The sequence below is a fragment of the Lampetra fluviatilis genome, chromosome 40 (genome assembly GCF_964198595.1).
Source record: "Lampetra fluviatilis chromosome 40, kcLamFluv1.1, whole genome shotgun sequence".
Classification (NCBI taxonomy): Eukaryota; Metazoa; Chordata; class Hyperoartia; order Petromyzontiformes; family Petromyzontidae; genus Lampetra; species Lampetra fluviatilis.
The window spans coordinates 5,490,542-5,517,842 of NC_136314.1; the positions used below are offsets into that span (position 1 = coordinate 5,490,542).

Here is a 27,301-nt window from a genome sequence, read left to right on the forward strand (position 1 = left end):
GTGGCTGTGGTGGTGTGGTGGGGGTGGTGTGGCACTGATGTGGTGGTGGTGATGTGGCTGTGGTGGTGTGGTGGGGCTGGTGTGGCACTGATGTGGTGGTGGTGATGTGGCTGTGGTGGTGTGGTGGGGGTGGTGTGGCACTGATGTGGTGGTGGTGATGTGGCTGTGGTGGTGTGGTGGGGGTGGTGTGGCACTGATGTGGTGGTGGTGATGTGGCTGTGGTGGTGTGGTGGGGCTGGTGTGGCACTGATGTGGTGGTGGTGATGTGGCTGTGGTGGGGGTGGTGTGGCACTGATGTGGTGGTGTGGCGGGGTGGTGTGGTGGTGTGGTGGGGCTGGTGTGGCACTGATGTGGTGGTGGTTATGTGGCTGTGGTGGTGTGGTGGGGGTGGTGTGGCACTGATGTGGTGGTGGTAATGTGGCTGTGGTGGTGTGGTGGGGGTGGTGTGGCACTGATGTGGTGGTGTGGCGGGGTGGTGTGGTGGTGTGGTGGGGGTGGTGTGGCACTGATGTGGTGGTGGTTATGTGGCTGTGGTGGTGTGGTGGGGCTGGTGTGGCACTGATGTGGTGGTGGTGATGTGGCTGTGGTGGTGTGGTGGGGCTGGTGTGGCACTGATGTGATGGTGGTGATGTGGCTGTGATGGTGTGGTGGGGCTGGTGTGGCACTGATGTGATGGTGGTGATGTGGCTGTGGTGGTGTGGTGGGGCTGGTGTGGCACTGATGTGGTGGTGGTGATGTGGCTGTGGTGGTGTGGTGGGGCTGGTGTGGCACTGATGTGATGGTGGTGATGTGGCTGTGGTGGTGTGGTGGGGGTGGTGTGGCACTGATGTGGTGGTGGTTATGTGGCTGTGGTGGTGTGGTGGGGGTGGTGTGGCACTGATGTGGTGGTGTGGCGGGGTGGTGTGGTGGTGTGGTGGGGGTGGTGTGGCACTGATGTGGTGGTGGTGATGTGGCTGTGGTGGTGTGGTGGGGCTGGTGTGGCACTGATGTGGTGGTGGTGATGTGGCTGTGGTGGTGTGGTGGGGCTGGTGTGGCACTGATGTGGTGGTGGTGATGTGGCTGTGGTGGTGTGGTGGGGGTGGTGTGGCACTGATGTGGTGGTGTGGCGGGGTGGTGTGGTGGTGTGGTGGGGGTGGTGTGGCACTGATGTGGTAGTGGTGATGTGGCTGTGGTGGTGTGGTGGGGCTGGTGTGGCACTGATGTGGTGGTGGTGATGTGGCTGTGGTGGTGTGGTGGGGGTGGTGTGGCACTGATGTGGTAGTGGTGATGTGGCGGTGGTGGTGTGGTGGGGCTGGTGTGGCACTGATGTGGTGGTGGTGATGTGGCGGTGGTGGTGTGGTGGGGGTGGTGTGGCACTGATGTGGTGGTGGTGATGTGGCTGTGGTGGTGTGGTGGGGGTGGTGTGACACTGATGTGGTGGTGGTGATGTGGCGGTGGTGGTGTGGTGGGGCTGGTGTGGCACTGATGTGGTGGTGGTGATGTGGCTGTGGTGGTGTGGTGGGGCTGGTGTGGCACTGATGTGGTGGTGGTGATGTGGCTGTGGTGGTGTGGTGGGGGTGGTGTGGCACTGATGTGGTGGTGTGGCGGGGTGGTGTGGTGGTGTGGTGGGGGTGGTGTGGCACTGATGTGGTAGTGGTGATGTGGCTGTGGTGGTGTGGTGGGGCTGGTGTGGCACTGATGTGGTGGTGGTGATGTGGCTGTGGTGGTGTGGTGGGGGTGGTGTGGCACTGATGTGGTAGTGGTGATGTGGCGGTGGTGGTGTGGTGGGGCTGGTGTGGCACTGATGTGGTGGTGGTGATGTGGCGGTGGTGGTGTGGTGGGGGTGGTGTGGCACTGATGTGGTGGTGGTGATGTGGCTGTGGTGGTGTGGTGGGGGTGGTGTGACACTGATGTGGTGGTGGTGATGTGGCGGTGGTGGTGTGGTGGGGCTGGTGTGGCACTGATGTGGTGGTGGTGATGTGGCTGTGGTGGTTTGGTGGGGCTGGTGTGGCACTGATGTGGTGGTGGTGATGTGGCGGTGGTGGTGTGGTGGGGGTGGTGTGGCACTGATGTGGTGGTGGTGATGTGGCTGTGGTGGTGTGGTGGGGGTGGTGTGGCACTGATGTGGTGGTGGTGATGTGGCGGTGGTGGTGTGGTGGGGCTGGTGTGGCACTGATGTGGTGGTGGTGATGTGGCTGTGGTGGTGTGGTGGGGGTGGTGTGGCACTGATGTGGTGGTGGTGATGTGGCGGTGGTGGTGTGGTGGAGCTGGTGTGGCACTGATGTGGTGGTGGTGATGTGGCTGTGGTGGTGTGGTGGGGCTGGTGTGGCACTGATGTGATGGTGGTGATGTGGCTGTGGTGGTGTGGTGGGGCTGGTGTGGCACTGATGTGGTGGTGGTGATGTGGCTGTGGTGGTGTGGTGGAGCTGGTGTGGCACTGATGTGGTGGTGGTGATGTGGCTGTGGTGGTGTGGTGGGGCTGGTGTGGCACTGATGTGGTAGTGGTGATGTGGCTGTGGTGGTGTGGTGGGGCTGGTGTGGCACTGATGTGGTGGTGGTGATGTGGCTGTGGTGGTGTGGTGAGGGTGGTGTGGCACTAATGTGGTGGTGGTGATGTGGCGGTGGTGGTGTGGTGGGGCTGGTGTGGCACTGATGTGGTGGTGGTGATGTGGCTGTGGTGGTGTGGTGGGGCTGGTGTGGCACTGATGTGGTGGTGTGGCGGGGTGGTGTGGTGGTGTGGCACTGATGTGGTAGTGGTGATGTGGCTGTGGTGGTGTGGTGGGGCTGGTGTGGCACTGATGTGGTAGTGGTGATGTGGCTGTGGTGGTGTGGTGGGGGTGGCGTGGCACTGATGTGGCTGTGGTGATGTGGCTGTGGTGATGTGGTGGGGCTGGCGTGGCACTGATGTGGTGGTGGTGGTGTGGTGGTGGACTGCACCTTTCCCGTGCTGCGAACGCCCTTCCACACACAGAAGTAGACGACGAGCCAGGAGGCGATGAGGCACAGCAGCATCTCCCAGTGCACGGAGCCCAAGTCGTGCAGGCCCGTCGTCATGGACAGCACCTTACGCCTACGCACGCACGCACGTACGCACGCGCACGGACGGTGTTTTCATTTGTATTCTTTAGAATATTTCACCTGGGAAATGTACGTGGGGTGCATGAGGGGGTGTCTGGCCAGCTGGATGCCCGGCCGCCTTTGTCTCCCCAATGCTGATGTTTACAGGCCGATCCAGGTACTCGAAGTCCTAGGACCTGTTCAGGTACTCAGAGGCCTCGGACTGGTTCAAGTATTCCCCACGATTGATCTTGAGTGGGAATCGAACTCAGAATGCCAGGTTCATAGCGCAGTGGGCTAACCACTGCACCACCACTCCAAAGACAAAAACAAACATCCCCCGTACAATGTAGCCTGAACAGACTGTTGGGGCAAGTGCTGCTAGCGAGCACCTATGAAGGTCATCACAGCACACGAGGGGGTGGGTGGCCAACACCACGCCTGGTCGCCTTTGTCTCCTCAGTGGCGATGTTTACACACAGCACCAAGTACTCATTTGAGGCCGAGTCGACCTAGGAGAGGCCCAGGACTGGTTCAAATAATCGTCACTGGTGTTGACCGTCAGCAGGAATCGAACCCCGGTCGCCGGGTTCGCCGCGTAACACGCCAACCACTGCACTACCCCTCCGGACACGCGCGTGTACACACCAACGCACACGTACACACGCACGCCCACATCCCCCCCCAGCGCAGCACTCACTCCCAGAACTCCACGACGGACGAGGTGGTGACGACGTTGAGCGGTGGGCACGCGTGCCCCAGGGCCGACACGTTGCTCAGCGGCAGCAGCAGCGACGACTCCGACGTGGCATTCGTCAGCGCCGGCCACGCCGTCGACCATGCCGTTCCATTCAGAAACCCGGGTCCTGCCGTCCCATTGAGTGACCCCTCCGTGCCGTTGGCGTCCCCCGACGGGTACTGGCAGGTGCCGTCTGAGCAGAACTTGGTGTTCCACTTGTTGCCGCAGGTAGCCCAGGGCAACGGCCCCATGGTGAAGCAGTGGGCCAGGTAGTAGAGCGCCCAGGCGAGGATCAGGATGTAGTAGCAGTTGCAGTAGAAGACGATGACCATGGAGGCGTAGCCCAGGCCTAGGCATGAACGCAGGCCGGGACAAATGGAACGGGACTCAATAACGCACACCCAGAGGTTTGCGGGGTCATCAGCCAAGGGTGGCGGCAGTCAATTGTGCCATTAGTCAAGGGGGGCATCGGTCGAGGTGACGGTCAAGGTGTCATCGGTCAGGAGGGGCGGTAGTTGATAGGGGGTGCAGCACCTTTGAAGATCGGCGCGATGCCCCAGGCACCAATGCCGCCCTGCTTGGTGAACTGTCCCAGCGACACCTCCATGAAGAAGCAGGGGATCCCCGCAGCGATGAGCGTCAGGCAGTAGGGGATGAGGAACACCCCTGCGGCGGAGGAAGGAGTGGGTGAGGCGGGGGGGCACATTATTGAGGGGGACCGGACACCCAGATCCAGCGAGAGGGGGTGACCAGATTAGAGTTTCAGAAGGAGGCCGCACGCGAGATTCACGAGGGGTTAGAGGTGGAAGGACGGGCGGGCTGGCATGACCTTCTGACCCTAACCCTGAAACAGACCAAGACCCTGACTCAAACCTCGACCCAGGCTCAGAGCCTAACCCAGACCCAGACCCTTGCCCCAGCCTCTAAACCAGAACCTGACGTAGATCCTAAACCCGACCCTATTACTGACCCTGATCCAGACCCTAACCCTGACCCTATTACTGACCCTGATCCAGACCTTAACCCTGACCCTATTACTGACCCTGATCCAGACCTTAACCCTGACCCTATTACTGACCCTGATCCAGACCCTAACCCTGACCCTATTACTGACCCTGATCCAGACCTTAACCCTGACCCTATTACTGACCCTGATCCAGACCCTAACCCTGACCCTATTACTGACCCTGATCCAGACCTTAACCCTGACCCAGGCCCTAACTTTAACAGTGATCATTCATCGCCATGGAGACTGATGGTACAGGAGGTAATAATGGCGACCAACCACACGGAGGGCAGTCCTGGAAAGTGAATCTATTTCTATAACCTAAACTATTTTTTATTTTACAAGGTAAAGCCCACTGAGCTATGATAATAGGGTTTTCCCCTTTTTCTGGCAACAAAACAGGTGTTAAGATGTTAAAACACCAAACTGAAACTTTTTCCAAGGAATCATGTCTGCATTAACCACAATACTTGTGATCCCACCGAGCTAATGATAGCTCAATTAAGTGGCTTACCATGTGGAAATGTAGTGCAGGCAAAATGCTTTAAATGCACGTTCATTCTAAATGTGGATGGAAAAACCGGAGGACCCAGAGAAAAACCCACGTGACCACGGGGGGAACATGCAAACTCCAGATATACAGCAGCAGGCGTCAGGGTCGGGATCGAACCCACGACCTCCTTTAAACAGGGACCCAGATTAATGGTAGCATTGACTCACTGCATTTCCTCTGCTAAACATCAATCAGACCCCTATTTGGAGGTCTCATGGAGGGGCCACTCCCCCCATTGCCCAACCCCTCACCAATGGCTCTACCACTTATAGGTGCAGGTAGTGGGGAACAAACAAAGGGTTCCAAGACCGCGGTTGTGGGGGTGGGAGGTCGCATCGGTGGTACTCACACTGAGGTCTCCACCCCCTATCTGCCTATCCCCCCCCCCCCCCCCCTGGGGCCCTCCCCCCCCCACCCACCAGCATACCCCCCCACCCACCCCCCAACAAGCGCTATGCTCAGCGACACTCGCGACCTCTGTGCCTCACCTGGGAGGAGGGGGGGGTCACTTTTCAGGTCACTAGGTCAAAGTGCAAGCTCACAAAGCTCCCAAGACCTGCGGCAGGGAGGGGTTGGCGAAGGGGCGGGGAAAGAGGGCGGGGGAGGTGGGCGGGGGAGGTGGACGGGGGAGGTGGGGGGCGTTCCACAGAATTGCATGCTGGGTAATCACTTTTAATTTAATTGCATCTGCGTCAATAGAGCAATCGCCCCCCCCCCACGACCCACATCCTGTTCCAGCATAAGCCAGGCCCCCCTTTTTTCTCCCACCACACGCATCTGCCCCCCTTGAGACAAACAGAGGAGGCCGGGTGGCTCAGAGGTCAGAGACGCTAAGCAGGCACAGCCGAGAGCCTGGGTTCGAATGGCGGTTTCGCCGCCGACTGTGGTTGAACCGGGTTCTCTAGCGCAGCGAGTTCGGGGGTCTCGGTTACCGATGCCTCGCACGGACACCCCCGGAGAGCCCCTGGACCGCTCCCCCCCTCAAGAAGTGAACAATCTGGTGAGCGAACACGTGTGGACCTTGCCGAGCGGGCGAGCAAGCGGGCGGGACCCACCTCCGCCGTTGCGGTAGCACAGGTAGGGGAAGCGCCACACGTTGCCGAGCCCCACCGCGTAGCCCACGCACGACATCAGGAAGTCGAGCTGCCTGCCCCACGTCTGCCGCTCAACCGAACTCCCGACGCCGGCGTCCTTGCCGGCGACGGCCACATCCCGGGCTCCGGCGCCACCCCCCGCCACTGCCCCCAGCTCCATCTTCTTCTTCTTCTCCGCGGCGGCCGCGGTGGCGCCGTCGAACATCGGCACACGCACCGACGCCTGCCGGGACTTGCGGTCGCCGTCCATGCCGACGACGGCGTGGTGGCCGCGGTGGACGCGGTGGCAAGTCACGGCATCTTCGTCGTCGTCCTCCTCGTCGTTGTCGTGGCCGTAGTTGTGGTCGAGGAGGAGAGGGCCCGTGGTGTCCGAGTCGGACTGCGAAGAGCACGGGGAGGGGGACACGTGGCGCTTGGGGGATTCGGGGGAGCCCTCCGACATGGTGTGGGAGCGCAGAGGGTTTCTGCACACACACGCACGCGCACGCACGCACACGGAAGACACAGGGTTAGGGTGGGGTCGCGAGTGCCAGACACGTAGCGATGCTGCGCCGAGCGACAGGGAGAGGAACGTGTGGACGAGGGAACGTGCGCGTGGAAAGCGAGCGGACCGGAGCAGCACGCGTCATGGCTACAATTGACGATGCACGGTGGTCGAGACTCGCGACCGAGTGGCAGACGACGGGGAGAGCCAGCGCCTGAGATGACGTCCACCACGGACACGGAGCGGTGGGACCGAGCGTTCGCGGTTGGGGTTAGGCTCAGGGCTAGAGTCAGGGCTCACTCCATGGTCATGCTGGCCTGCCACGGGCCCGTGTGATTAACAAAGGCGAGACTGCTGATGCAGATTGCGCCTGTGTTGTGTACAAAACATCAACAATGCCCCTTTCAGTCATCGCTGGTCTATTAATTTTACGTAGGTTACCCTACGAGGGGTGGGGGTGTAGGGGCAGGGTGGGGGGGCAGTGTCCCAATGCCTAAATATAGCGCTGTGTGTATGATCACGGATAGTTATTGTTAGGGTCTATTGTTAGGGTAAGGGATGGTCCTATTGTTTGGGTCAGGGATGGTCCTATTTGTATGGTCAGGGATGGTCCTATTGTTAAGGTGAGGGAGGGTTTTCTTGTTAGCATCACAGATAAATATACATCGGTATGGTCAGAGTTATTGTTATGGCAAAGGTAAGTATGCAGTAAAGATGCCAACGTGAGGAATGTTGGCATGCGGTTGGAAGCGTTGGCCCATCGCCCCATGTTTACTGGAGAGTTCGAATGTTCGGCTCTGGGCTTGGGAATCGCTGTGGGACAGGGGTAGTGGAAAATTCCACGAGGAGAGGAGGCCCGACAGCGCCCCTAGTGGACCCCGCATGTGCAGCACACTGCACGATACGAGAGGGTGGGCGGGAAATCCCTATACCCCCTTTACCTCTGCGACTTAATTAACTTTATACAATAAGGGTATAGGGACTTCCCGTCCGCCCACCCTGTAATGCATGTACACATATTGAGTACCATAAAGTACATCATCGAACAGCTCGTGTACACGGTGTATGCTGCACAACACAATGTATAGTACCTCACATACACGGAGCGTACACGGTGTTATTACAGCTATTTTACTGGGTGGTCGAAAAGTCCCTATACCCCTTTACATCCGCTGGTCCGTACGAACGTATGAGGCGCGCGTATAGCGACATCTCGCCCACTCTGTCGAAGAGTGTATCCCATTATGTATAAGTATATACAATACACCACTGCGTTGTATATACACTGCAATGTATTGTATACTGTAATACACCACGTTGAACTGCGTGTACGCAGAGTACGCGTGTGTGCGTGTACACGGCACTGTCCTGTACGATATAAATAATTAGGAGAGCGATTGCAATATTACAGTGTGAGATGGAGCGATAAAGGCGGGCGGGATATCACATACCATGTGTTGTGCGACATCCGATATTTCCCACGAGCATTCCACACGGCTCCTCGAGATTCACTCATTCCTCCCATCCATTACATCACTCACAGTGCCTGATGAGTCACTAACTCATTCATTCATTCACTGGGCACCAAGGTTTACTCGCTCTTTGACCGAGCCCCAGGGTTCACTAATTAATTTGCTGGGCACCATGGTCCATTCATTAATCCCTCATTCACCGTGCCCCAGGGTTCAACGATTCATTTGCCGAACCCCAGCGTTCACTCATTCATTCACTGGCCGCCATGGTTCATTCATTAATCTTTCATTCGCTGTGCCCCAGGGATCACTCATTATTTCACCAGATATCAGAGTTCACTCAATCTTTCCTTCATTCATCAGGCCCCACAGTTCACTAATTCAATCATTTGGCACTATGGCTCACCAATTAATTATTTCATTCATTGGGCTCCATGGTTCACTCTTTCATTCAATGACTGGGCCGCAGGAATTATCCACTAATCAGGTCCCTGAAATTCATTCACCCCAACGTCGCAGGCGGTAGCGTGGGGAGGCCTTCAACCAGCAGTGGAACGCTCATGGCCGCTGCAGCTGCTGATGATCACTGTGCTCATCTTCAGCTCACCCGTCTCAGAGAGTCATATTTCACCCGTCTTTCAATATTTTTAATGTAAACTCAAGTTGGGCCACAATTTCTGGCTGCAGCCTGAATTTTCCGGGCTGGTCCCATTTCGCGATCTAGCCCCGAGTTCCCTACGGCGAGATTAGATTTTGGGGCCGTGCGGAATCGTCACAGCGCGTGCTCCGGGCAAACGCCAACGCGATCAGAAAATGTCATGGGGCGGCGGGAAACATTTAATATTTCATTTCAGTTAAATATTCAACGACAATAACAACCATGGTCTTCACCTTTGACCCGGGAGGGGGAGGGGGTCGCCGCACACCTCTCAAACCCCAAAAAAATCTTATTTTATTCATATTGGCATTGAATATTTGTTTCATGATTGCACATACCAAATAAAAAAGCAATGTTTTGACACATTTATAGATCCACCACTGAATTTGACCAAAGTCTGGCCCATCCACTGCTGTAGTAACTCCAGTACTTTCACTCAGAAAATCACGGAAATGCCACTATTACTGTATTACTAATATTAGTTATTTGTAATACTAATTATTATGTTTTTGCCTAGAAACAAGGTGACGTCGCGCACGTCACGCGGCGCTCGCGCTGCTGGGTCGAAACCGCCCGACACCAGCGGTCATCCCTCGGCGATGATCGACCTGTTTGGGGCCCATCGCTCGGCTCGTCTAAACCCCTCTCCCCCACCCTCCTGGCATCGTTGCTTTCCTAAGACGGGACACCGGTCCAGAGTCCTCGCGCCTGCCGCTCGGTACGAGTCTCGGAGTCCGCCGCATCGATTGCACTCGGGACCGCTGAGTTTGATGTGGCAATACAGGACAGAGGCCAATTCGCCCGTATCGTAATATACCAATAATTCACAGCCCCTTTGTCAAGCCACTGCTGGACAAAGGCCGTTTCCCATGCCACGTGGGTCGTGCGGGTTGTCTTGACCATACTTCACCACGCTAGTTCAGTGCGGGTTGGTGAAGGGTACTGGGAGGGGTGCCGCCTTGACCGCTTCAGATATCTAAACTAAAACTGTAAAATATTTGTATTCTAAGTAAGGCCCATTGAGCTATGCAGCTTTTTTTTAGAAGCGACCGGGCCCAAGTGATCATTAATCACCATTGGAGACAGATAATACAGGAGGTAAGAATCGCTGACAAGTTCTGTAAGGTGAATCTCTTCCTATAAACTATTTTTATTTTACCAGATAAAGCCCACTGAGCTACATAGCTCTTATTCAAAAGTGACCTGGCCACAAATGATAGCTCAACAAAGTGGGTTATGATGTGGAAATGTATAGTGGCCAAATACTCTAACCGCACGTTGATTCTAAATGTGGAGCGGAACAACCAGAGGAACGGATAAAAATCCACGCATAGTTTTGTTTAGGGAGTAGTGGGTGGCATGCCATCACGACTGGCTCAGCTATCGACCACTGCTGATGTTAGCCGTGGCTATTAGGAAATCGAATGCCAGGTCCTTGGCTCCATCTCCCTCCACCACCTTGCCTGCCCGATCAGGAACTCTCCTCTTTGCGTCACTCCCGTCGAGTGGTGCATCTCTCTCTCTCGTTCCGCCTCTCGGCCTCGTTCCCGACATCCGAGCCTTGCAGCTCCCGGCTCTGAGAAGAATGCGGCCGACCCACAACGATCGCCCATTCTGAGTCGCTCCAACCAACCACACTTCTCATCTCCCCAACCTGCTCCACAGCGTCCTCGTCTCTAGCTCTCTGCATCCAACTGGCTGTCTCCATTCGGGCCCACAACCCACGTCTCCCTTTCTTTGAGTGCAGGTTTCTGGTACATGGTCCAGAGAAGGACCTAGAACTTCCCAAGGAGGGGGGGGGAGGTCGTCCCAAAGTCGCAAACGTTTTTAACAGGGCCCTTACATTCGTAATACAATCATTCAATGTATTTTATCTGGTGAATATCAATAAAACACAATTTCGGGGTCGCATGGCAGACTTCAAACCTAAAGACAGACCAAAGTGATCCTAACCAGGGAACGTGACCTGAGCCAGGTTAAGTACCTCCTTGGTGGACAGGTGAGGAGACGGGAAGGTGGAGGATGGTCGTGGCGTCGAGCAGGACACTGGTCTTGAGTTAGGCTGGCAGCTGGGAGCCTAGGCATGGACGTACACACACACACAGAGAGGTGTCATTTACACAATCACGTGGTATCACCGGCCGTGGTCTATCCACTGCTGGACGAAAGTCTCTCCCAAGCCGCCACTATCTCTCAGAGTCCAGCGATGCGACGGTCCACCGTGCGCCTGCGGTGGACGTTCTGTCGGGCACTGCTCCCTCCTTTGGCCGCCACTCCGGTCTTAGTCTCAGCCTCTGGCGAGTCGTACCTCCTTGCCTTGACGCATGCTGCCAGAGCCCACTCGCCTTGTTTATACTGAACGGTGCCTCTAACTCTCGGTCCAATTCAATACCTCTTCCCTTCCACCTCACGCGGATTCCCTCCATGCACGCTCCGCTCCAACAGCGGCTGCTCTCTGTGGAAACCCAGCGGTCAGGTTTCACTCAGTGGGAGGTCGCTCATTTTCCTCTGCTGCACCCACAGTCTGGAACAACTTCATTCCCCCAGCGGACCACGCTGTCGACTCCCTGCCCCTGTTCAAGTCCAGACTCAATAATTCCTCTTGTCCTTTGCATATGACCGCCTCGCCCTCCCATACTCACAGAGAGATCCATAGACTTACAGAGAGACCCACGGACTAACGTGAGAGACCGACAAACGCACAGACCCATAGACTAACGTAAGAGATCTACGACTATCTAGATTTGAAGGTCTACGACTGCATGTGGTTACACCGCGCGGTATACACAGGGACGTCGTCTACACCCCATGGTATACAATTACATACTCATACGCCTCGGTTCTTTCGATAAAGCCACGTAGGTAGTAAGTAATAAGTCACGACGTTTCGATCGCAACACAAGCGACCGTCACCAGGTGAGACAATCACAGCAGGGAAACTGCTGAAGCAGGCGAGAGCGCTGCCGTGACACGAGGCTATATAGGGTAGGGTAAGGGGGCGGGGCTAGAGGTGGGGGAGAGAGGGGGCGGGGCTAGAGGTGGGGGAGAGAGGGGGGCGGGGCTAGAGGTGGGAAAGAGAGGGGGCGGGGCTATATAGGGTAGGGTAAGGGGGCGGGGCTAGAGGTGGGGGAGAGGGGGGGCGGGGCTAGAGGTGGGGGAGAGGGGGGGCGGGGCTAGAGATGGGAGAGGGGCGGGGCTGGAGGTGGGGGAGAGGGGGGGGCGGGGCTAGAGATGGGAGAGGGGAGCGGGGCTAGAGATGGGGGAGAGGGAGGGGCTATATAGGGTAGGGTAAGGGGGCGGGGCTAGAGATGGGAGAGTGGGCGGGGCTAGAGATGGGGGAGAGAGGGGGGCGGGGCTAGAGGTGGGTGGCTCGCCAGGGGGAGAGTTTGAGACGAAGATGAGTGACGTGAATATTCACTACACTCGCCTTGTGCCCGTCCCAGGACGGGAGCTGTAATATTTACGAAAAGATGTATCAGAGTATATTTTGTGTAAATTTGATGGCAGTGAATCTTGCACAAAACGAAGTCAGGAAACACCTCACTTCATGTCACACTGTAGCACTGTATGTAAGTGACCTTCAATTTGTTCAAATTCACTGCTCTGATACTTTATTCTCTTCTGCTTTCGGTCGCTGGGGTTGAAATTAATTGGAATTCGATACAATATCTGGAAAGTCACCGAGAAATGTCTATTTTACCATAATGTAGAAGCATCAATTAGACTAACCTTTTGTCTCAAGTGCTAAAGAAATAAAGATACCAAATCCACGTTTTTGTTGCGTAGAATTATTGATTAGATTCACTTTCAACAAGGAAATGTGAAACTTAAAGCGAATTTGCGAAAAAAATTGTATTTCCGCTCGACCTTCTGTGTGAGTGTAAAAATCCACCCGCTCATGAATATTAATGAGGGGGGGCATGTGGAGTGACGTCACGCGAGTTACACACAAACATACATTCTTGGCTAATGTAATGGTATAGTGACATATACACTGCATCAGATAATTGTTTTTATATACTACACAGTATACAGTTACATATTCATTACACGGTATACATGGTGACATGTATACTACATTGTATAAATGTTCATGTACACGACATTGTATTAATGTACACAGATACTACATTGTATTAATGTTTTAAGTACATTACATTGTCAAGCCTGTGACAGGCTGCAGGGGCAAGTGCTGTTAGCGAGTAGCAGCACCTATGAAGGGCCGGCACGGCACACGAGGGAGTGGGTGGCCAGCACCACGCCCGGCCGCCTTTGTCTCCCCAGTGGCGATGTTTACACCACGGCACCAGGGAATAATTTGAGGCGGAGTCGACTTAGGGGAGTTCCGGGACCTGTACAGATTTGGCCGTGAGAGGGAATCGAACTCGGATCGCCGGGTTCGTAGTGCAGGGCAAACCGCTACACTACCGCTCCCCTACCGCTCCCCTACACACACACATACACTGGCACACACACGTGCACACTGTCATACACACGTGTATCCTGACACAACAACAGCACAACAACCGCCATTCGCCACTAAGTGGCGGTGACGTCACCACGACGCTTGTGCCAGGCCATGTGCACCTTGAGGCCACGTGAAGTGTCGAACGCCCGCTGGCAGGAGGTCACGGGGCAGACCCAGGTGCCACAGGTAGACTGACCGAGATGATTGGCTGATGCACCACCTGTGCCCCCTACTGTGCCAACTTGCTGTGCTTTAGCCACCCGGCGTTTCGCTCGTTGTTGTGAGCGTCGCTCCTCCGCCCTCTGCTGTTGTTGGAGAGCGACTGCCTCCAACTGCCCAGTAGCGTCCTTCTCGAACCTCCTCCACAGAGCCCGATCTTGACACCGCTGGTACCAGTCATCGGCAAGTCCACTCAGCTCCACGTCCTCCTGTACCATATCACTCCATCTCTTCTCTAGCCCGTGCCGCGCCCGTTTAGCCCCCTCGATCCGGCCGAACAAAAGCTGTTTCGGCATGCGGTGGCTGGGCATGCGGGCTACATGACCCAGCCAACGCAGCCTTGCCAGCCGGAGGAGCTCACCGATGGGACTTTGCCCAGATCTTTAAAGGATTTGTGAGCTCCTCACACAATCCAGCCTGGTTAAACCCAGGATGGATGGTAGGCAGGCCAGCCTAAATGTTTCCAACCGGCAAAGATGCTCCACTAGGGGGGTCCACGTTTCGCAAGCAAAGAGAAGGGAGGGAATGACTGTGGCCGAGAAGACTTGAAGCTTCGTGCGGAGCGACAGACCAGGTAGCTTCCACACAACATTACGCAACCGATGAAAAGATATTGCCGCTCGACTGATTCGGAGTGAGACCTCTGCTGTTAAACTGGAGCCGGCCATAAGCACACTGCCCATGTATGGGAAACTCTCCACTCTCTCCACAACAGCCCCATCATCGATTGGGAGTTGTGGGGGTGGAGTGTCCGATGGTACAAAATACCCAGGCAGGTGCTTAGTTTTGGTGGGGCTGATGGTAAGGCCCCAACTCTTAGTGGCACGCTCCAGTCTCAGCAGCAGCGTCTCCAACTCCTCCTCTGAATGAGCAGCTATTACCAAATCATCGGCATACATAACGTGGTTGACCAATAGGGAGCCATCCCTTGATCGCACCCGGGCATCGATCAGCCTCCCATTATATCTGTACCAAATGGAGATTCCCCCGGTACAGCTATTGAAGGCTTCACGAACTACGTGGTCAAAATAGATGTTAAATAATGTGGGAGTCAGAGGACATCCCTGTTGCACCCCAAGGTGTACAGGGAAAGGCTCTGACTCCCGGCCACGTAGTTTAACCCGGGCCCGCTCACCATCATGAAGGTCCTTAATGATCGTGAGCAGAGGGTCAGGGACTCCGGAAGCACAAAGAACAACTCAGAGCCCAGGCCTAATGATGGTATCATAGGCCTTGACCAGGTCAATAAAGCAGAGATGTAGGTCTTGTTGAAATTCCCTACACCTCTGCTGTAGCAGACGGACAGAAAATATGGCATCTGTGCAGGACCGCCCTTTCCTGAAACCGCATTGGAGCTCCGCAAGCCTCTCTTCAGCGTGCCTAGCAAGGCGATGTTGAATAATCCTTGCCAGGACCTTTCCCGGCATACTGAGGAGTGAGATGCCCCTGTAGTTGTTACAGTCTGTGCGGTCCCCCTTCTTAAAGAGGGGGACCACCAGGGCATCCTTCCAATCCTGCGGAACCCGTCCAGCGGTCCAGACTGTTGTTATGATGTCATGTAGGGCAGTCTGTGCACAAACGCCACCCTCCCTCAGCATTTCGCTTGGGAGATCATCTCTGCCCGATGCCTTTCCCGGTCTCAGACTCCGGATCGCCTTCGGTACTTCCTCAACAGATGGCACCTCAGCCAGCCACTCACAGGGGGCGACCTTTTCCAATATTTGAGGCACCGCAGCCTCAGCAGGGTCATCCCCACTTCGTGCCATGATGTTTTCCTGGCTGAGGGATTTCCCCTCCCCCAGGACCTCACAGAAATGCTCAGCAAATCTGCAAACCTGTTCCTGTGGGTCGGAGAATGGATCACCGTTCTTTCCCCTAATGATGGTAATAGGTGTGGCGCTGCAGGTTACTTTTTTGATGGAGTTAAATAGTGATTTGTGATCGCGGGCCACTGAGGCAGACTCCATCTCCTCAGCAACCCGCGACCACCACCCATCCTTGCAGCGCATTACGGCTCTCCGAACCTCCGAGCAAAGGCTGCGGTAAGCCTCCTCATTCTCTGACGTGGGATGCTGTAGCCGATGAGAGTGGGCCTGTCGCTTTTTCTCAACTATCCTGAACACCTCCTCTGTCAGCCAGGGTCTCTGGGGAGGTCTGGACCACGTACCCAAAGCAGCCATTGCAGCTGCATGAGTCACAGTCCTAAACCTCGCCCATTTACCCTCGACATCAGGAGGAGTGGGGGACGATGCCAACCCCAGCTCCAAGCGATGATTAAATTCTCGCTTGCAACTTTCATCAGCTAACTGAGACCAGGCCACTTTAGGTTGGAATGGGGTCCTGGGTGTACACCCACCACCGGAGTGGAAGAATGGCAGGCGCATCTTACAGATGACTAGTCGATGGTCAGAGGACAGATCAGCTCCACGGTAGGTCCTGGTGTCAAGGACATGGGCTCGCATCCGCTAATCTGTCACTATGTAGTCCAGCAGATGTTCTTGCTTGGACCCGGCATGCATCCATGATGTTGTGTGGATGCGCCCATGGGCTGCACAAAAATCTAGCAGCCTCCTACCGTTGTTATTGAGCTGATCTGGCCCATGCCTTCCAATCACTCCAGACCAGGTGCCAGCATCATGACCAACTCGGGCATTGAAGTCACTCAACAAGATGACTCTGTCCCGAGTGGCCACTTCAGCCAATCCTGACACATACACTGTCACACACACGTGCACACTGTCACACACACACGTGTGTCCTGACACACACGTGCACACTGTTACACACACGTGTATCCTGACACATACACTGCTGCTACACATCACACACCCCACGCTTTCACATCGGTAACACACCTGGTGGGAACGATGCCGCTGACGACAATGCCGTTGCTTGGTGGCTGCTGCTGCTGATGATGATGCTGCTGATGATGATGCTGCTGCTGATGCTGCTGATGATGATGCTGATGCTGCTGATCGCGACGCAAATGACTTCACACCGCTGCAGGTGGACACAGAGCCTGATGAGTGTCACCAGCAGCAATTTGAGTGAGGGTGCAGCAGCAGTAGTTGTAGTGAGGGTGCAGCAGTAGTCGGAGTGAGGGTGCAGCAGCAGTAGTTGTAGTGAGTGTGGTGTGGTGGGCAGACACCCGGAGATGGCTCAGTGAGTGGGGAGCGCGCGGCGGGGAGAGGAAATACCCCGCCCACGGTCCCAGCCACCCCCCACCACCCCCCCCCCACGGTCCCAGCCCCCCCCCCACCAGCCCCCACCCCCCGAATGGAAAATTACCCTGTGCCGGCCTCCTCCTCCTCTGTGCGGGGCGCAGCGCCCCCTAGCGGACGGCTCCCCTCGCCCCCTGCAGAGCCCCGCGGCTGTGACTGGGACGAATGATTCATTAATACTAATGATTGGTGGTGGTGGTAATTGGTGGTTATTGACCGTTATGGTGGTGATGATTGGAGGTGGTGCTGCTGCTGCTGCTGATGATCATTATTTATGGTAGTGACAGCGATGGTTGATGGTGATAACTGATGGAGGTTGGTGATTGATGGTTGTGATGATACCGATGTTATTGATGTTTACTGGTGGCGATGATTATTGATGCCGATGATTATTGGTGGTGATGATGATTGGCATTGGTGGTGGAAGTTATTGATGATGAATGTGATGACGTTAGTGATGTGTACTGACGCTGCTGTTAATGAGTGAAGGTGGTGGCGAGGGTGAGGATTGATTTTTGATTCATGGTCGTGATCGTGATATTGACGTCTCCTGGCGCATCTGCTGATTATTGATGGCGGTGTCGATGATGGTGATACTAATGTTTACTGATGATTATTATTGATGATGGTTACTGATAGTTACTGATGCAGCCGAGGTTGATGGTGCTGCTTACTGATGATTATCACGATGATAAATGATTCTTGATGGTGGTGATGCTGATGGTGTTCTTTGTCACTGCGAGAGATGGTGATGCTGATGTTAAGAGAGTTATCCTGCTGCTGATATTGATGCAATCGATATACTCACTGGAGCTGCTGCTGCTGCTGCTGATAATGACGATGCTGTCGGCGTTTGCTGCTGATGGCTGGTCGATCTTTTCCAATCAAGCGACTATATAATCCATGATCTCCTGATCACATTAACACCGATGTATAAAGGGTATGTACACACACTGCATGTATACTGCCCGTGTTATGTACGTGTGCAACGCTACATATAATACGATCTAGCAATGTGTGTCTACGTATGTTATGGTGTGCGCACTGCAGTATAAGGGTTTTCTCTAATTATAGCCGGGGGTATCGCTTCAGTGATACCTAATTTAATAAATAATGTGTGCCGAGAATTATATAACGGTGTGCTGCAGTAAAAGGATCTCGGTGTATATAATACGATCTCTGTGTGTGTGTGTTATGCTACGGTATAAATGTGTCCATACAACACTATTAACTATGTTATCCTAAATCTTCTGTACATACAAGCAGGTACAATCACACGTTCCGTTGTGTTGCTGACGTCGAAATTTTAAATATTATGCCAATTCTATCGGCCGTTTGGTTTTCCAGCCCAATATGACCCAGCTCACTGTGTGTACTGCGGTATAAAGGTCTCTGTGTAACACGATCACTGTACTGTGTATGTGTTTATTGCAGTCTAAAGGTAACAATATGTGTATATGATTGTGTGTACTACAGTGTTTAAGGGTATCTGTGTAACAATAAATATATCTGCGTGTACTGCAGTATAATAAGGGTGTTTCTGTTGATCCAACACGATCTCTCTGTACGTGTGCACTGCGCTGGCGATCTTTGTGTAATAACCTGAACGCACCCACCACTCTCTGTGTCCTGCAGCATCAGGATCTCTGTCCCAGTCTCCCTCCTTCCCGCACCTATCCCTGCCTTTTAACATCCCGTTTACGCGTCGGGGGAGGAGGCTGGCTGGGTGGGGGGTTGTTGTTGATGATGATGGTGATGGGGGATGGAGTAAAAGGCGGTATAAGTTGTTATTGGGATTCGCTTTAATACTATTAAACAGTTGCAAAGCAAAACGCTTGGCGGGGTGGACTGGAGGTGGAGACAACGGAGGGGTGTGTGTGCCCGTGCTGCGTGTGTGTCTGGTGTGTGTGTGTGTGTCTGGAGTGTGTGTGTGTGTGTGCCTGGAGTGTGTGTGTGTGCCTGGAGTGTGTGTGCCTGGAGTGTGTGTGTGTGCCTGGAGTGTGTGTGTGCCTGGAGTGTGTGTGTGTCTGGAGTGTGTGTGTGTGTGTGTGCCTGGAGTGTGTGTGTGTGTGCCTGGAGTGTGTGTGTGCCTGAAGTGTGTGTGTGTGTGTCTGGAGTGTGTGTGTGTGCCTGGAGTGTGTGTGTGCCTGGAGTGTGTGTGTGTGTGTGCCTGGAGTGTGTGTGTGTGTGCCTGGAGTGTGTGTGCCTGGAGTGTGTGTGTCTGGAGTGTGTGTGTGTGTGCCTGGAGTGTGTGTGTGTGTGTGTACTTGCACGTGTGTCTGAGTGTGTGTCGGTTATACACATTCAGGCTATGCTGCCTACGATCTATCCTAGATTAAACCAGTCTAGATTGTGTGAGCTCACAAATCCTTGCAAGATCTGAACACATTCCCATCGGTGCACTCTTTCGACAGGCAAGGCTGCGTTCTCTGGGCATGTAGCACGCATGCCTGACCACTGCATGCCTAAACAGCTTTTGTTTGGCCGTATCGAGGGGGCTAAACGGCCGCGGCACTTGCTCGAGAAGGGATGGAGTGATGTGGTACAGGTGGATGTGGAGGTGTGTGGACTTGTCGATGACTGATAGCAGTCATCGGCATCTATGGAGGAGGCTCGTGAAGGACGCTACTGGGCAGTTGGAGCCAGTTGCCCTCCAACAGCGGAGGCCAGGGCACCAATGCTCACAACAAAGAGTGGAGCGCTGGGCGGATAAAGAACAGCAAGTTGGCATCTGTCAGTCATCTCAGTCAACCCATGGCACCTGGGTCTGGCCCGTGACCTGCCAGCGAGCCTTAGATACTTCACGTGGCCTCAAAGTGCACCTAGCCTGGCACAAGCGCCGTAGTGACGTCACTGCCACGTAGAATCAGAGATTGTATTTATTCTGGAGGAATTGGATGAGATATGAAGCTCTTTTTCTACAGATGTCCAGTAGGGGCGGTTGATCGAGTTGGATAAACAATACAAGAAACGATATGAACGAGATAAAGAAGGTAGTAAGCAAGTCGCTAAACATATGAGTTGTAAAATACAAATTGCACAAGTACATACATTCCTGCGGTTTTTAAACACCAAATGTCGGCTTGGACAAGGCAGTAAATTCAACATAAAAACAATCAGAGACCACACCAAGACAACACATGCACTCTATGTTGAACTTATTTCGCACGGGCCGTAGCCAACCCTGCTAATCGAAGGACAAGCGACTAAACACAACAATGAGTTCTAACTCGTGAGTTTTTCGATCTCGATTTAAAAGTGCATAGCTCCAGTGGCTTCCTAATAAAACTATAATGTGGCTGTATCTGACATTCTGCTTCAGGATATTCTTTGAAAGAAATTTGACAATGGCAAGGGAGGAAACGAGGTTGTTCCAAAGGGTTGGCACTGCAACAGGCAAAAAGTTGTGTCACCTACTCCAATTCTTGTTCTGTGGTTAGTTAAAGGGCAATTAGATGGATGTCTTTGGCTTCTTTGGTTTGGCAATGAGGCTAATGAATAATTTACTGATTTAATTAAAACTGCCTCAGTAGCACGTGATAACAAATCACTTTTAACACAGAATAACAATAACATGGTTTACCCTTTCTAGCAATGAAACAGGTGTTAATATGTTCAAACACCAAACATAAACTTTTTGCTTTAAAGACCATCACAAAAGACACTTGCAGCGCCACACCAGTCATCATCTTTAAGGTAAAAAAACGGTAAACCGATCTCGGACCCCCAAAGAATGGGTTCGCAAGTTTCCTAAGAGTTCCCGTGAGGTCTCGGGGGAAGGGGAAACCTCTCAGCTCAACCAGCATCATCGGGCAAGGTGGGGTTGACCCGATCTGGTGCTGCTGTGCCTCGAACATTTTAAGGAAGTCGCGGCTCCTTGTGAGTGGTTGGTTGAGGTTGCCATCCTGTGATGCAGTGCGGCTGAGGTTGCCATCCTGTGATGCAGTGCGAAGGGTAATCCGGAGCTTGAAACGAGGGAAAGCTTCGGGGAGAAATGGCCGCTCAAGCGAATGACCTCTCAAGCGAATGACCTCTCAAGCGAATGGCCGCTCAAGCGAATGGCCGCTCAAGCGAATGGCCTCTCAAGCGAATGGCCTCTCAAGCGAATGACCTCTCAAGCGAATGACCTCTCAAGCGAATGGCCTCTCAAGCGAATGACCTCTCAAGCGAATGACCTCTCAAACGAATGGCCTCTCAAGCGAATGGCTTCTCAAGCGAATGACCTCTCAAGCGAATGACCTCTCAAGCGAATGACCTCTCAAGCGAATGACCTCTCAAGCGAATGGCCTCTCAAGCGAATGGCCTCTCAAGCGAATGACCTCTCAAGCGAATGGCCTCTCAAGCGAATGGCCTCTCAAGCGAATGGCCTCTCAAGCGAATGACCTCTCAAGCGAATGACCTCTCAAGCGAATGGCCTCTCAAGCGAATGGCCTCTCAAGCGAATGACCTCTCAAGCGAATGGCCTCTCAAGCGAATGACCTCTCAAGCGAATGACCTCTCAAGCGAATGACCTCTCAAGCGAATGGCCGCCGAGGGAGGATGGCGTTTGTGTGCAGACTTCCCGATATGACATCGCACCGAAGACGCGAATTACATCGAGCCTTTTCAGATGCGCTTCTGCGGCCGTCTGGAACGCTGTTCCTTCTGATATTAGGAAATCACTGCAGCTATGCACTTTTAAATCATCTCGATTGAAAACGCATTCCCTTGGAACTGCTGTTCGTGTTGTTTGTTGTCCTTTCCCCGCACCTTGGCTACGTAATGTGCTAAATAAGTTCAAAATACACACCTTGCACCAGGCACTCAAATGAGTACCTGGTGCAATGTGTAAACATTGCGACTCGGGAGACAAAGGTGTCCGGGCGTGGTGCTGGCCACACACCCCCTCGTGTGCCCTTCATAGGTGCTCCCTTACAGCACGTGCCTCACCAGTCTGTTAAGATTTTACGGGGGATCTTTATCGAAAAATGTGGGGAGTGGTTAACACTGGTTAGCACTACCAACCCAGCCACGGTTAACATTAGTGACGAGTCATATCCGAACCCAGTCTTGGCCCCTCCCTTAGGTCCACTCAGTCTTCAATTAGTAGATGGTGTGGTATGTCAACATCAGCACTGGTAAAACAGAGTTGGGGGGATTCTCGTGGCACCACCCACTCGTGCGATGCATTGACTTTAATAGGTGCTCACTAACAGCAATTGCCCTCACAGTCCTGTAGTTATCCGTATTATGTGTTACGTAATCTTGCCTGTAAACATTTGTCAGTTCATCAACATCTGGCAGTTCGCCGTCATTCGTTCAAGCAAGTGCGACTGCTGCTAATGCAAAAACACTGAATGTCAGTATCGGTCCAGAGTCGGCACCTATATTTAAAGTGTTGCACTCCCTGAAAGGTCGTGTGGCAGATAGGATGTGTAAAACAAACTAGCGTCTTTGATCTGCTTAGTCCGGTAAGGGCAGCACGGGGGTGGGGGGGGGGGATATCTGTTGTTGTTTCTGTGCGCGCGCCACTCGTATCTCTTGGTTGTTAATGAATAATTTGGAAAATTTGACCACTTTGAACTTTTCATATTCAGACATCCAGCCCCTCGTGGCACCAGAAGGTGGGGTCAGCAGGAGATGATGTTGCCGTGGTAGTTGTGGTGGTAATCGTTGGTGATGTTGTGGTAATTGTTGTTGTGGTGGGTGTAAATCATCAATCCAGATTAACCCCGAATGCAATTTAGTGATTGTCCACAATTGCCTGCTCATCCCACTGATGACCGAACGGCCTCCACTACAGAAAGCTCAAGATGGCTCCTCTAGAGGGTCATTTTCTATTCTTCCACACTGGGCACATAACGTGTAAAAGGTGGGAGTACTCATCACACTTTACCCCACCACACACAACCTGACGATCGACCGTGGCGTGCACATGTATACGGTTAAGTGGGCAGCAGAGATTGAGTCGGCGACCTCTGGATTGCAAGTCGAGTGGTGTGCTAATCATTACACCAGGATCGCACCCCAGAGTACTCATTACGAATTAAAATGATGTAATGAATCGAGATTAGATCTCTGCGTTCGGAGTTAATAATACATCATCCTGCGTCTGCTTGAAACCCCTATCGTAAAATCACACCAAGCCCTCATTATGTGAATCCATACTCAGCACTGCTCAAATCATTGTAGGTGAATGCATCCTCATGAGATCAGCTGATGGGCGGCTGCTGGGTGGATCGTTGCATTTCAGCGTCACAAGAAATGGCGGGCTGCTTCGGGGAGGCCTTCATCGAGCAATCGATTGAAACATGGCGAACAATGGTGCCGATTGAGTCTGTCACCGCTCGCTGACCCGCCAGAAAGAAGCGGTGGTTCCAGTAGGCACAGATTTCTGTGAAGCGGTGCTAGCGATAGGGGGCGACCAGGATGGCATAAAAATGTTTTACTACGCCACTTGAACATATTGGCACAAGACAGAGGAAAGTGGAAACAAATTACTAAATATACAGTGGAGACTTCCGGGCTATCTGGCCATGGATCGTGATGCCACTGTGTGCTTCTCTAGGCAGCCCTCGAACATGTCCGTTTGCGCGCTGCTCATTTGGGAAGTTACATAAAGAGAATAAATTACAAAGCCAGGTACGATGACGTGTTTAGTTCCGTGACGAGTTATGTTGCTGAGGTGTGGTGTGATGCGTTTGCGATGGATGAAATTAGTGGTACAGTTAAATACGTTTCGCCTGCCACGCAAAAAACCTGGATTTGGTTACTGGATAATGCAACATATTTCTAGGTTACTCTTGCAGATCAGACTATCCTTACCAATGGTGGTGTGTTATGTAACTCGCATCACATTTACAACTGGAACTGTTTATTCCTGCAAGTGTAAGGGCCACACAAATACTGTACATCGTAAAGTAAATTAATGAATAAAGGACAGCTTCTACGTGACTTTACCGAAAGAACCAAGAATATAAAGGACAGCTGTTAGACAGGACCAGAAAGCATGGAATTGACTGACGGGTTAGAGAAAGAAAAAATGCGGGGGGGGGGGGGGTGTTAGGGTCTCATAAGAATACGTTAAAGTAAAACAGGTTTTTTTTGGGTTAGATCGCGTAAATGTATAAATGTGTAGGTACATCGCGGGATGCCACTGTGCAGTGCCGGCCCGAGGGAGGCACGGCGTGCGGTGTAACCACATCGCAGACACCACTTAGATGTGGGTATAGTACCGGCCCTAGAGGGGCTCGGTCAGCGCTGATTGACAGCGCTGATTGATGGCACCACGCTCGGCGTGCAGTGCCAGCCCCTACAGGACAGGGTGTGGAAGTGCCGGCTCTAGGAATGAAGTTATTAGAGGCCGTGGCACTCTGGTTGACCCGAGAGGACACGTGACCGGTTAAGTCTACAAAGGGGCCCCAAGTGGGGGCTAGGGGTGGTCACGTGGTCGGGGTCCAGATCCTGCTCGAGGATTCTGGAAGGTGGTCGTGGCCAAGGGCGCAGCCGGCCACGCCGCAGAGAATAAAAGCCGGGTCCCCCAGAGGGGCCGGCGTTGTTCATCCTGAAGAAACCTTTGTCTACGTCCTACGTCCTACCGAGTCTCCAACACGTGGACCTGGACCCTAGCTGTGGTCCCGGTCCGTAGTAGCAGTCACGTGGTAACTAGTGTAGCTAGCCTGGTGGTCACCACCACAGGTTGTTATTCTGTTAAGGGGCAGTTACTCCGTGTGTTGGTGTTTCATAAAGATCCTTGAAATCTGAAGACACCACACAACACTCAAGTGCACTGTACCGACGTTCTCACTCATTCTCTGTGAATACCTCAAACAATTGGAATTCTATTATTTCAAAATGCCTCTTGCGCCTCCAACATCTGCATATCAATGTGATGCTGAGATCTCGATTTTTTACGATGGCGTCACTTGCAATTGCATTTGACATCATAGATCTACGTCTATTTGCATGTTAGTAAAATAGTCACTCTGTATTTATTTGACGTTTCTGTAACTACAAATTGTAATTGAACTGTGATCAGTCTAAAAATAAACTGCCCGAGCCGACCTGTGTTAGGGAATGTATTTAGCATTGCTTTATATTTGTGCAATATTTCTCATGTGACACTGTTATTTTTGCCCTGATGTATATCTACTTCATTGTTGTACTCTATGTTATTTGTTTTGCTTTCGTAATTTAGTTGACCCAGGTCACTCTTGTAAATCAGGCTCTATCCTGGTCTCTCTCTCTCTTTGACTTTTCACCTGGCTAAACAAAATCAATAGCTCAACTAAAACATTTGAGGGGACCCGCCAGTGGCAGCTATCCCTGTGTGGCACAATGTGACTCGGCACGTGGCCTGCGAGAGGGCATGAGTCTGCTAGTAGGGGGCGATGATTGTTGCTGAGTGCTATCCCAAGTTGAGTGATTTGTCTCTCGAGTTTTCACCTGGTTCAACAGAGTGAACTGGAAACTTCACGCCATGTGCGTACACGCCAATAGCACGACAATGGCAACACGTTCAGAGAATGTATATTGTACAGTATCTTCAAATCAAGTGGACTGAGTAATCCAGAAAATAATGGATCGGATAGGACTTTGACCAGGGCGGTTGTCCAGTGGTCCATGACCCCGACGAAAATCTTTCGCTTTTTGTTTGGATTTACATTTTGTTCAGTTGTTTTTGCTCGCGAGATAACAAGGGGCCATTGCTCGCTCCACGTTCCATGACCCCAGCTTGGTGGAGAAAGTCAATAAAGGTGGATTTTGGAGAAGATACTGGGGAGGGGTAGACAGGGCGACAGGAAGGAGGGGGATCAGGGATTTGGGTCTCCCCCATACATATGTAGAGGAGTAATATGGGGACGTGACGTCATACGCGCTGTGAGGTGCGATGACGTCATGTAACCTGGGGGTACTTAAGGGGGGCCCCGTGACGAAAGCGGGGTCCGGGAGAGACAGCGGTTGAAGGGAGCTGAAGAGACAGCCAGGGATAGAGCTCAAGACGTCTGTAGGAGCCGGCTGTAGGAGGCGGCTGTAGTTACGGAAGGCGAAGAGACAGCCAGTAGGCTAGCAGTGGAGAGAGCTAAGGGTCCAAGGGAAGGACCGAGTGTAGGACACCTGCCCCTGGTGTTTACTTACTTCCTTCGTTAATAAACCGGCGCAAGCCCTTACTTGAAGACCTGCTTCAGCGTCGTAATTTGCCCCACAACACATAGGTCCACTCGGCATGAAATCCTGCTGGGCAGGCTGATCACAGCATTTCGTGGCACCAAAATAATTCCGTGATAGGAATCAGTTCAAAGTAACTGAGTCGATCCCGAAGCACAGAATAGTTAATCCGCACACGGCAGCACCAACCCAAATGCACATCGCCCCTAACCTAACAGACCTAAGCCCTAGCTCAGACATATCTAATCCTAACCCTGAACCTCAAAAACTAACACAATGAATCCTCACCCAAGCTCAATATATTTAACCCCCTAAGTCCTGTACGAAGCCTAACCTCTAACCCAAACATGTGTAGTGGCATAGCGCTGGCTGCTGCCAAAAGAGGGGATCTGCGGCGTCCGGCAGTTCTAGCGCCAGCGGGCCACGGCAGACACGAGAGGAGGAGACATCTCGGGGAGGAAAGGTCACAGAAGGGGCCCATCGCGGAGCCGCGGAGACCCGCTGGTAGGTTCCAGAAAGGGGGCGTGGCCCGGAGCGGGGCCCGGGGGCGTGGCGCTGAGAGTATAAGGGGCGGGGGGGGCTGTGGGGGACCTCGTGGCTGTTGCTGAGATGATCGCCGGCGTCGTCGTCTTCACCATCCCGGGGCGCCGCTCGTCAGACTGCCGACCGACTCTTCTAAATAAGTAGTGCCACCGACAATAGACGGCCTTAATAAATAGTGTGTTCCCCCGATGGTTCTTGTTAAATAAAGAAGCGCCTCCAAGCCTTACTGTCTCCGCATTAGTCACTACACAAGTGTAATCCCTAATTAAAATATGTCGAATACAGAAACACGAACCTCCAACCCTCCTTATCACACAATCTTGGCTCACCGCTCGCTGTTTATGCTGGCACCTCACCGCTCGCTCCTCACCACTCCTCACCACTCCTCGCTGCTCGCTCCTCACCACTCCTCACCACTCACTCCTCACCACTCGCTCCTCACCACTCGCTCCTCACCACTCCTCACCAATCACTCGTCACCACTCGTCACCACTCCTCACCGCTCGCTCCTCACCACTCCTCACTACTCCTCACCACTCCTCACCACTCCTCACCACTCGTTCCTCACCACTCGCTCCTCACCACTCCTCACCACTCCTCACCCCTCCGGGCTCGTGCTCACTCCCCTGCCGGCGAGGTTGGCTACGTACGTTGCAAACAA

At 53.3% G+C, this 27,301-nt stretch overlaps 1 protein-coding gene across 15 annotated transcripts in view; it reads right to left on the reverse strand.

Moving 5' to 3' along the window:
• LOC144946169 (creatine transporter-like) overlaps positions 1 to 27,301 on the reverse strand; it is a 47,471-nt gene that overhangs the window by 9,772 nt on the left and 10,398 nt on the right. The window contains exons 1-8 of one of the 15 annotated variants that reach the window (XM_078874958.1): positions 18,567 to 18,672; positions 17,759 to 17,861; positions 16,585 to 16,729; positions 11,027 to 11,119; positions 6,390 to 6,807; positions 4,310 to 4,441; positions 3,737 to 4,124; positions 2,917 to 3,049 (exon numbers count right to left, since the gene is read on the reverse strand). In XM_078874958.1, coding sequence (XP_078731084.1) covers positions 2,917 to 3,049; positions 3,737 to 4,124; positions 4,310 to 4,441; positions 6,390 to 6,807; positions 11,027 to 11,119; positions 16,585 to 16,729; positions 17,759 to 17,861; positions 18,567 to 18,588 — 1,434 coding nt within the window. In that variant the 5' untranslated portion in view covers positions 18,589 to 18,672. Of the gene's footprint in view, positions 1 to 2,916; positions 3,050 to 3,736; positions 4,125 to 4,309; positions 4,442 to 6,389; positions 6,893 to 11,026; positions 11,120 to 13,199; positions 13,369 to 16,584; positions 16,905 to 17,758; positions 17,862 to 18,562; positions 18,756 to 27,301 lie in introns of those variants that run through there. The other 14 variants (XM_078874955.1, XM_078874962.1, XM_078874959.1 and 11 more) reach the window with 14 other exon arrangements.